At 40.3% G+C, this 11,308-nt stretch overlaps 1 protein-coding gene across 2 annotated transcripts in view; it reads left to right on the forward strand.

Moving 5' to 3' along the window:
- The window catches only part of LOC131936986 (toll-like receptor Tollo), a 74,034-nt gene that overhangs the window by 55,198 nt on the left and 7,528 nt on the right, over positions 1-11,308 (forward strand). For both annotated transcript variants that reach the window (XM_059294152.1, XM_059294153.1), the window contains 3 exons: positions 10,006-10,192; positions 10,375-10,508; positions 11,192-11,308. In XM_059294152.1, coding sequence (XP_059150135.1) covers positions 10,007-10,192; positions 10,375-10,508; positions 11,192-11,308 — 437 coding nt within the window. In that variant the 5' untranslated portion in view covers position 10,006. The remainder of the gene's footprint in view (positions 1-10,005; positions 10,193-10,374; positions 10,509-11,191) is intronic.

Consider the following 11,308-nt stretch of genomic DNA (forward strand, 5'->3'; position numbering starts at 1 on the left):
TGTGTGTTGAAGTCATTCCATCCTCCTGATTTCTCCTTAAACCTCTCTTTTTGTCTGCATCTCTTTAAACTCATCTGCACACTTGCGCATCTGCACACTTGTGCACCTGCACATTGTAAACACATTCGTTTTAGCGAGACGTTTGTGTTTTTTTCCCCAAAGAAAGTGAATTCTTTTGCCAGATCTGCTTTTAAATGCTAATTTCATGCATTGTTGAATCTGGCTGGAGTGTAATGACATTTTCAGGAGAGTGTTTGTGTGTGTGTTTGTGTGTTTGTGTGTGTGTGGAGGGGAGATGCGATGATGCACTTGTTTGTTGTGTGGCCAAATGCCATCTATCTTAATTTGTGTGGTGACCTGGGGATGTGTGATGTTTGTATGTAGGCATGGATGTGCGTAATGTTTGTATGTAGGCATGGATGTGCGTAATGTTTGTATGTAGGCATGGATGTGCGTAATGTTTGTATGTAGGCATGGATGTGCGTAATGTTTGTATGTAGGCATGGATGTGCGTAATGTTTGTATGTAGGCATGGATGTACGTATTGTTTGTATGTAGGCATGGAGGTGTGTGATGTTTGTATGTAGGCATGGATGTGCGTATTGTATGACTGCTGATAGTGTTTTGACATAGATGTACACGTATAGTTCCCACATTTGTGTGTGCTACTTTATAGTCGTCATGATTTCCACAACATATAGGGCTAGTACGTATATAATATGGTATTAAGCATTCTTATTGATATGTCATTTTATCATTTTTCTTATGGCCTATGTGACGCACAAAACAGCATGTCAGCTTGTTGGTCTTAGCCAAAAACACGGCCTATGGAAAATTGTTTAAAATGTTTAAAAAAAAAACAACAACAAAAAAAACCCAACTCCGACACAGTGCAAGCGGAACGGAGAGTCTTGAATAATTCATTTGAATGTCGTTGATGTTTTAACTGCTGCTGGTGTTTCTACTGCTGGTGGTAACGGATGATCAGATACGGTGTACAAAATGTAGGAGAACATTGATCGTTAGGTCAGGACAGCAGACAACAGGTGGGTGGGTCAGGACAGCAGACAACAGGTGGGTGGGTCAGGACAGCAAACAATTGGTGGGGGGTCAGGACAGCAAACAGTTGATCGTTAGGTCAGGATAGCAAACATTTTTGAGGTTAAATTGTGGTTAGAGTCTGGGTGTGGTTTTGACAGTTGGCATAGTGGCATCTCGTGATATGACAGCTGGGGTAGCATCATGACGTAAGATGTTACACGGTTTATTGTCAGCATGTCGCTTGCCACTTTCAAATTGCGTCATATCTTTCTGCATGAAATTGTATTACAGACAGACAGACAGACAGACTGATGAGTTAGTGTCAGATGTTTACACGGCATGACTTGTGCAGTTCTGTAACCACGTGACACGGCAGTGAAGGTATTGTCATGTCATGTCAGTAACAGTATATTACATGACACGTGACATAATGTGACATATAACGTGAAGATTTGTGACATACAATGTCAGTGACATTAGTGACATGACATGAACCCGTGTGAGGTTTCCCCGTCAACGACCAACACCGTCTACCAATGACAGTATTAACGAGCCATTAACGATGTAAAGAACGATCACATTTCTGACAACCTTTACTGGCCTACACTAGCAGCCATTTTTTATACAAGGGGAGATAAGTGTAGACGTATCGCGTTGCAGGGTTTTAATCAGCTCCCTATAGAACTCGTGTTTGGTTACAGCGATGTCGTAATCACGTTGGATAATTAGAACTTGATATGGATTTACGTAAACTTGTTTGTTTTTAAACTAAAAATATTTACTCATTAAATTATTTTAATGAATAACAAATAAAGAATGAACTTTTATTGTACGTAAAAAAATGTTTAAAGCATGCTTAATTGATCATGGCCTAGCGGTAGAGCGCTAGCCTGCTAACCGAAAGTATAGAGTTTAAATCCGGGTTGAAGTGCAGTAGAACGTCACTGAGTCCACCCAGCTCAGATGGGCACCTAACTCACTTTAAGGAAAGTTAAGGCGTCTAGTCAAATTGCTGACCACAGTATATCCCTTCATATGCCGAGGTCATAGAAACATGTAAACACGTTCACTTGCCCCATGGACCGTCAGGTTTGAAAAAAAAAACTTTTTCTTGTAATGATAATACATTTTTTCTTTAAAAAAACGTTCAAATTACAACTACATCATACCAAGTGTTTTTAACAAGGACAGAACTTGTGACTTAGTACATTAAAATGTTCCTAAAGAAACACAGAACGTGTCTATGTGTCATTTCTGTAACCATACACGTATTTTTTTAATCCCCTAATGTTCAAAACTTAGTTTTTCTGCTGGGTGTATGCCGTTAAGGGGAGAAAGATGGTGCGGGTGGGGGAGGGGATGGAGACCTCCCTGTGACCATCTGCCGCTCTGCGACACAATGCCGGAGAAAACATTCTCAATATCAGGATGCCGTGGATGGTACTGCACCAGCTGTTTCGGCCGGCTTCACCAGCTGTGCAGGTTTCAGCTTGTTTCGGACTTTCATATTCACTTTTCTGCCAGACAGCGACTTGCAGTTATATCTAAAGTCTTTGGTACCGTTAGGTCTTCGTATGATGTAATTAGGTCTTTGTCTGGTGTCGTTAGGTCTTCGTCTGGTGTCGTTAGGTCTTCGTCGGGTGTTTTTAGGTCTTTGTCTGTACCGTTAGGTCTTCGTCTGGTGTCGTTAGGTCTTCGTCAGGTGTTGTTAGGTCTTCGTCTGGTGTCGTTAGGTCTTCGTCTGGTGTCGTTAGGTCTTCGTCAGGTGTTGTTAGGTCTTCGTCTGGTGTCGTTAGGTCTTCCTCTGGTGCTACTTATTGTTGTGTTAGCCGACACCTACTTTTGTGTTCACTTATTTAAATAGGAAATGATTCTCATGATTGTATACAGTGACTAATTTAAGACGTAACAATACTTATATAAAGACCACTTTTTACAAGCTTTTATTTAACTCACTTCCTCTGTCGTCAGTCTGTCGACAGTCTGTCTAGACGGAAACGCAGGAGTGAAAATTCGGACAGTTCTACTTGACCGACACGATTCACAGTTGGCACGTGGGTCAAGACATGAAGACAATGCAATCTGAATCTAAATTTGACTTAATTGGATGCCTAATTGATTTTTTATGAATTAATTAAAATTTGGACCGAATTAGTAGGCATGTCTAGCCAACCACACCACACGCGTCATCAATAGCTGCGCCATCACGACCACGTAATGGCTGCGTTCAAAAACCATTGCGCGCCTACTGAACGTGATATTCAGAAGGCGCGCAATGGTTTTTAGTCATGTAACTCTATTGTAGATAAAACATGTAAAGTACTGAAAAAAAAATTCATAAAAAACGTTTTAATAACAAGCTTTTATGTAATGATGCACTAAAAAGTAGAAAATAAATTATAGACTACTATTTAAATAACTATAAAGAAAAGCGTGGGTGTCTTCCTTAACATTAGTAAAGGTATCCAATAGATACTAAAGTGACCCACGCTTTTCTTTATAGTTATTTAAATAGTAGTCTATAATTTATTTTCTACTTTTTAGTGCATCATTACATAAAAGCTTGTTATTAAAACGTTTTTTATGAATTTTTTATTATTTGTTTTCACTGTGGCTTCATTACTAATTACTAATGATGATTATCTTTTTTTTTTAATGTGTGCAATATAAGAACCTAAAACTCCCGTTCTGGTCATTTAACCCCTATGCTCGGGCCATTAATACCTAAGTTTATGTTTCTAACAAGGATGTTCCATCAAGGTTAGAAAAAATAATCAAACTAAAAATAAGCCATGTGATGTAATCTGATCTTAATTATTGTAATCATTTCTTGTGAATCCTATAGTGGCTGCATCACGTCGTAGATTTGTAGCGCCACCCACATCACATCATCAGTGTGTGGTGGCACTAGTGGCACCCACCACATCACATCATCAGTGTGGAGTGACATCCACCACATCACGTGATTGGTGTGTAGCACCACCAACCACATTACATCATCGGCGTGTTGTACCACCAAACACATCACGTGACTGGTGTGTAGAACCATCCACCACATCACGTGACTGGTGTGTAGCACCACCCACCACATCACGTGACTGGTGTGTAGCACCACCCACCACATCACGTGACTGGTGTGTAGCACCACCTACCACATCACGTGACTGGTGTGTAGCACCACCCACCACATCACGTGACTGGTGTGTAGCACCACCCACCACATCACGTGACTGGTGTGTAGCACCACCTACCACATCACGTGATTGGTGTGTAGCACCACCTACCACATCACGTGACTGGTGTGTAGCACCTCCCACCACACCACGTCATCAGTGTGTTCTACCACACGTCACACACCCAACTCGCCGAGTTCTTGGAGTCTGACAATGCCTCGCTCTAATTTGCCTATAATTTTCCCGGCGTCCCCAGTGTACTGGCTCGTTATGACGAATCCCCGAGGGAGGGGGTAGAGGGGGGCGGGCAATAATAACTATTAAACGAAATGCGATGCACTAGTTGTTAAAAGAAAATCGATGCCACAAAAGAAGCACCAACTAAACCCTCTCATGTTCCAACATGACTCTAGACAACGTCTTTGTTAATTTTAACTGGTTATGTAAATCTTAGAGAAATCTTTAAGTTTAAAACTATAAACTTGATTAATACATCAACGAAACAATCATAGATATTCAGTGTTTTAATTATAACATTGATGTTTAGATTGATATTAGTGGTAAGAAAAATTGCTACACAACATTTTTACATATATATATTTTTTTCTATTTTTACTTTTTAAAATTGAATACAACGGTGAAGGTCTAGAAACGCATCATAATTCTAGTGGTGTTTTAATTAGGCTGGTTCTATTTTTGATGTGGTTAGTAGAAGATAAATCTTTGGTCGGTGTCAGATTAGGTCATAATCTCCCACCCAAATGGAAAACATGCAACCCTGAGCCCAACCCCATCCTGAGCCCAACCCTACATTGAGCCCAACCCAACCCCGCCCGGACCCCAACCCTGCCCTGAACCCAACCCTGTCTTGAGCCCAACCCTGCCCTGAACCCAATCCTATCTTGAGCCCAATCCCACCCGTAACCCTACCCTGCCCTTACCACAACCCTGCCCTGAGCCCTACCCTGCCCTGAACCCAACCCAACCCAGCCTGGACCCCTACCCTACCCTGAGCCCTACCCCGCCCGTATCCCCAACACTGCCCTGAGCCCTACCCTGCCCTGAACCCAACCCTGCCCTGAGCCCTACCCCGCCGGACCCCAACCCTGCCCCAACCCCAGCACGCCAACATGTAAAATATGAATTGGCCCTGCATAAGGCCCTCTGGGTAGCGTCAAATGTCAGATCACCGTTTGCCCCCGTCTCCCATGTGACCTTAATTACAGCCAATCATAACCCGCGTCCTTAATTTGAGGAACTCCGTGATTCACTTCTCGGAAAAATCTATGAAGTTCCATTGGGATCATTTTTTGCATTATTTTTTGTTTTTGCTTTTTTTTCCCTTGCTAATTTTGACCGATTGTGTTTGCATACGAAACAACATATTCCAGCCTACATCATGATGTTGTCTAGTGATTGGAAAAACGTACTTTATTATTTCTGTTTTGATTCCTCCCGTCTGATAGGAACACACATCCAAATATGGTAATATACAGTGTAAAAATGCAGATGAGCGTATGAATCTTATTACGTCTGCGTGATGTCGGGGCGGAACTTAAAACAGCGGCGTTCTTTCGTCAGGCGTCTTTAACTCTTGGTCTGGGTGTAGCTTTCATTTTAGGGGTTTGTGCAGGTTTTATTTGAGGGGGTTTGTGTAGATTTTATTTTAGGGGTTTGTGCAGGTTTTATTTTAGGGGGTTTGTGCAGATTTTATTTTAGGGGGTTTGTGCAGGTTTTTTTTTTAGGGGGTTGTGTAGGTTTTATTTTAGGGGTTTGTGCAGATTTTATTTTAGGGGTTGTGCAGGTTTTATTTTAGGGGGTTTGTGCAGGTTTTATTTTAGGGGGTTTGTACAGGTTTTATTTTACGGGGTTTGTGCAGATTTTATTGTAAGGGGTTGTGCAGATTTTATTTTAGGGGTTGTGCAGGTTTTATTTTAGGGGGTTTGTGCAGATTTTATTTTAGGGGTTGTGCAGGTTTTATTTTAGGGGTTTTTGCAACTTTTGTTTTTAGGGGTTTGTGCAGATTTTGTTTTAAAGGGTTTGTGCATGAGATCTAAAGATGATAGGTGCACAGTAACGATGTAAACACACCTCGCATAATACGAACACACCTCGCATAATACGACCACACCTCGCATAATACGAACACACCTCGCATAATACGAGCACACGTATGAATGTGTAATGAATAGATATGTGTACAGGTGTCATGCATTAAAAATTAGATACGTGACTTTTTCTGTTTGTTTTTTTAATAGTCATGATCTATATACCGAGTGAGCCATAAAGGCTGACTGGCCCATGTTATGTGACTGGGCCATGTAATGTGAGTGGGCCATGTTAAGTGACTGGCTCATGTTATGTGACTGGGCCATGTTATGTGACTGGGCCATGTTAAGTGACTGGGCCATGTTATGTGACTGGGCCATGTTAAGTGACTGGGCCATGTTATGTGACTGGGCCATGTTATGTGACTGGGCCATGTTATGTGACTGGGCCATGTTATATGACTGGCCCAACCTCCAACCACACCAACCCTTATCACCACCCATCCCACCCATTCCTTTATCGCCAACCTACCCCACCCCTTCCTTCCCCACCCACTCTTATCAATACAACCCCCCCCCCCGAACCCTCTTATTCCCTCCTCTCCCTTATCCCTACCCGCCCCATCCTCTCCTGTATCCCCACCCATCCCTTCTCCCCACCCCTCCTTTACCCCAACCCCACCCCACCCATCCCTTATCCTAAAGTGTGTCTCTGTCTGACACTTCGAACAGAAATAATTGACGTCAAATAACATCCGTGCTCTCAATTTAAACAAAAAAAAAAAGACATTTCCCCCCAAGTAGAGTTGTCCCCGCTCCTCCCAGCAAAAACACAACACATTATACAGACACAAGAGAGGACAACTTGTTTGGTAAAACGGGAAACCGTCTTTTGGTTGTCGGTCCTTGTATAGCAACCCACCCCAACCCCCAAGACAGTATTGAACAAACAGGTTGAGCTTCTGCCACGTGACATGAAGATGACGTGACGGTTATCACGTGGTCTCCGACACGCAATCTGCTGCTATATGTTTCAAATATTTTTACTTTCTCGTATATACGTAGTATAGAGAAAGTATTGTAATCGTGCAAAAAAAAAAAATCGAGATTTTTACAAATCTCGACGTTTTACACCTCACTGATACGGAAAAACATAATTTTGCAATCTTGTCCGTATGTCTGTGTGTGTGTGTGTCTGTCTGTCTGTCTGTCCGTGTGTAAACACGATAACTTGAGTACCGTTACAGCTAGGTTGATGAAATTTCATATATAAGTATTTTATCAAAATCGTAGATCCGTATCAACTTTTGAGCGATTTCCGATAACCGGAAGTGGTACTTTTCCTACTTTGAATTTTTTAAAAGCCTATAACTTGAGTACTATTTCAGATAGATAAATGAAATTTCACATGTAAGTAAAAGATCTAATTCTCTACCTTCTGTTAAATTTTGAGTAATTTCCGTTGACTGGAAGTAGTAATTTACGCTACTTCCGATTTCTCAAAAAACTAATGTAAATTTTAAAAGTACTAATAATATTGCGCACTATTATGCGCTTTTTTTTATTTGCGTTCACTTGGTGTGCAATTAATTTGTCTACGAGATTTTATTCTATTTTTAAAACTTTAAGTATTTAAAATGGATTAAAAATCATGTCTATAGCCCGAGTTTCCATCCCCTGTTATTTTATATAAGAATATTCGAGAAAGTTTAGGGGAGATCACTCCCGGTTTATTTCTAAGACATTTTTGCATAATGTCATGAGAAGCGGTTCTTCTTCATGTGATGTTTAATATTGTATCAAACTCTAGAACTTGTATCAAAGCGCATCTCCGATATGTTGGCTAACATCAAGGCACAGTTTATAGCTTATGTTGTTTTTTTTTGTTGATGTTTCGTAAAGTTTCTGAAAATCTCATTTAATGGAGATGTAATTTAATACAGACTTTTTTTTTTAGTGTAAATATTTTAACTTTTTGTGTTGCATCCAAGCTTTTAATAATTCAGATATTCAGTTCTAAAACAATACCCTTATGTAAACAAAAACCTACTCCGGATCATTTTAGCATGTGTTCGTTTTATATATATATATATATATATATATATATATATATATATATATATATATATATATATATATATATATATATATATATTTAACCAAGGAGTATGCAAATGGTTAAAGAACAAAAGGAGCGCATAAGACAAAAATGTACTACTTCAGTTTTGTTAGGTTTTTTTTTTTAAATGAGTATATTTGGTACGTGCGGGTTCTCATACTTCCAAAAACAAAAGTGATTGGACGCAAGGTTACACACACTGCTAGGGGCTAGAAAAATCTGGCGTAGCTGGCTGGCAGTAAAGGTTGCCAGATGTGCCTGGTACATGATTTGGGCTGATGTGCCTGTAGGACACGTATCGAATGGAACGAGGGAGATTGCTAGAAGATTACATTCACAACAAAGCCACAGATCTTTGTCCTGTGGTATTGATTACACACAAAACACGTCCTTATACTGTAAACTATCTAGAACATGATCTTTATCTGCTAACCTTTAACTATAACTTAAGTTTTACACTAGTTTTAAAAGTGACACATTTTTACAATGCTTGATTTCGCATGATAGACATCAATAGAGCAACTTCTGAACACACCTTATATTTTGTGTGAGTACAATACGGTCCTGTGCCCACAAGAAACGACGGTCAATGGCGCGTTACTTAGCAGTAGCATTCTTTGCCTGGAAACTTCAAATATTTCTGAAAGTTCAAAGAAAATGTAAACAAACCAGTCATGCGTGTATCACGTGACCACCAGTATTGTGTTTTAGTTTAGTTGTGGATGTCACGTCCTTGGTAACCATGAATAAATAACCTCGTTAAACGGATGCTAACAAAAGGGCCCTCGCTGTGATGGTGGCCCATGAACACTTCGTGCTATTGGTTGGTCATTAGACATTCATCTTTCATGTCATAGGCATCTCATGATCCCTACTTACGTCATAAGACATTCATCTTTCATGTCATAGGCCTCTCATGGTCCCTACTTATATCAAGTTAGCTGACAAGCAGTGACTGGCTGTGACAAATATTTTGACCCACTACCCACCCGTTTACCCATAGATCTACCTCAATCCCCCACCCCTTCCCCTTCCCCGTAACTGAATCTATTTCAATCCCAGTCCTGCTAGCACCATCCAATTTCACCCCCCCCCTCCTACTCCACCCCCCCCCCCAACTTCCCCCCCCCCCCCCCCCCCCGCTTTTTAAAAAATATCTGAATACAAAATCCCTAAAGACAGGCGGTGACCATCACAGAATTTATTACCATCCACCTCCCCTCCACCATCCACCTCCGCTCACGACACCTCCCCCATCTCTCACACCTCCCACACAACCCTCAACCCACATCGTTTAAAATGTGTTGACAATAGAGTCGAGTCTAATAGAATAACTACTTTTTCATGTAATAGAAAGGGAAACAACTGGTGTATTTCGATGTTGATTAAGGAAACATTATTTGTTTCCCTTGCAAGGTTTGCTGTGTTTTTAAAAAAATAGGCCAACCTTTTTTTTTTAAACAAAACCCGCTGAAGTATTAAGTAACGTTCTCTTATTAAAAAGGTTTTGTTTATGAACATCTTAAGATCAGTGTATTATAAATTAATTATAAATTAATTATAAAAATGTCGCCTATTTCCAACACTTCTAATTAATTAAGTTCTTTGATTTTTCCTCCATCAGGATGGCAGCCGGTGTGTCGATCTACGCGTCACTACTCACCAGGATGTTTCTAGTCCTTGCTATCTGGACACTGTCCACCCAGTGTCTGGCACTGACTCACACAAGCCACCACACCTCCATCCCCACAGTCAACCCCTTCACCGACTACATCTGCCCCAACCAGTGCGCGTGTTACATCCAAAACGAGGTACGTCGACTGTGTTTTTATACCTTTTAATTGCTGCTTAATACTTTACTTTATCATTAAATGTGTAGAATATATCTCAGCGTTGTAAGTGAATAACTATTATTATAGAAAAAAAAAACATCAAAATAATGTTTCGACCTGAAGTCTTCATCAACTTTATAAATCACCTACCTACGTTTCAGACCAACTCACTCCCCATGATTTTGGTCAACTGTACCGTGGCCTACTTTTCACCTGACCTGCCCTCCGTCACGACACTGTTACGTCACATTGCCAACCCTCACACAGGCACTGCAATGTTCACCTGCTCATTCAGGTAGGTTGTCCTGTAAGGTAGAATCACCTTTTTAGGTAGTCTCATTTTGTTTATATCTGTCGTATGTTTATTGGTGTAAATATTTTGAGAACTCAACGAAATTAAAAGTCACCTGACAATAAGATGACGTTAATGTTTTCTGAATTCCGTGACAAAACGTACTTAAATTACGAGAGTTAAATGCAATAGACTACAATGATAAAAGTTTAGGGTTTTTAAATGTCTGATGTCCGTCTCTCGTGTTTACATTGTTACATTCACTTTCTGAAAACAAGTTCAAGTTTCCAGCATTTCGTAATGTTTTGTCATATTAGTTTCCACTTTTGTAGTTAACCTTTCACAACCAACTATAATGAGCAATTTGATATTATAATGCAGTATATCAACTAGACAATTATAAATACACAGAAAACTTTAAAATAAGGTTAAAGTTATATTTTCTAGACAGCGCTTATAGTTTAGAGATGTTGCTGTTTTTGGGCGTTGTGTAAAAAAAAACACAAAGATGCATCTTAGACCTAGCGATCCATAGGGTAGATGAGGTAGAGTTCACAAGTTTTGTGACCTCAGCATATTCCCTTACTTGAGTGTGGTAATCACAACAATTATTCTTCCATCTCTGTGAATATCCTACCATCTAAACTTGCCCAAACCTAACCTATCCTACCATCTAAACTTGACAGCATCATCAACATCCACGACCCACAACCGGAATCCCAACTTTGGAGCGGAATGTTTGACCAGCTGGCCAACCTGAGAGAGCTCACCTTTACAAGATGTGCATTCAAAAACCTGTACAG

The sequence above is a fragment of the Physella acuta genome, unplaced genomic scaffold (genome assembly GCF_028476545.2).
Source record: "Physella acuta isolate Inbredline_101_S28 unplaced genomic scaffold, ASM2847654v3 ptg000197l, whole genome shotgun sequence".
Taxonomy (NCBI): Eukaryota; Metazoa; Mollusca; class Gastropoda; family Physidae; genus Physella; species Physella acuta.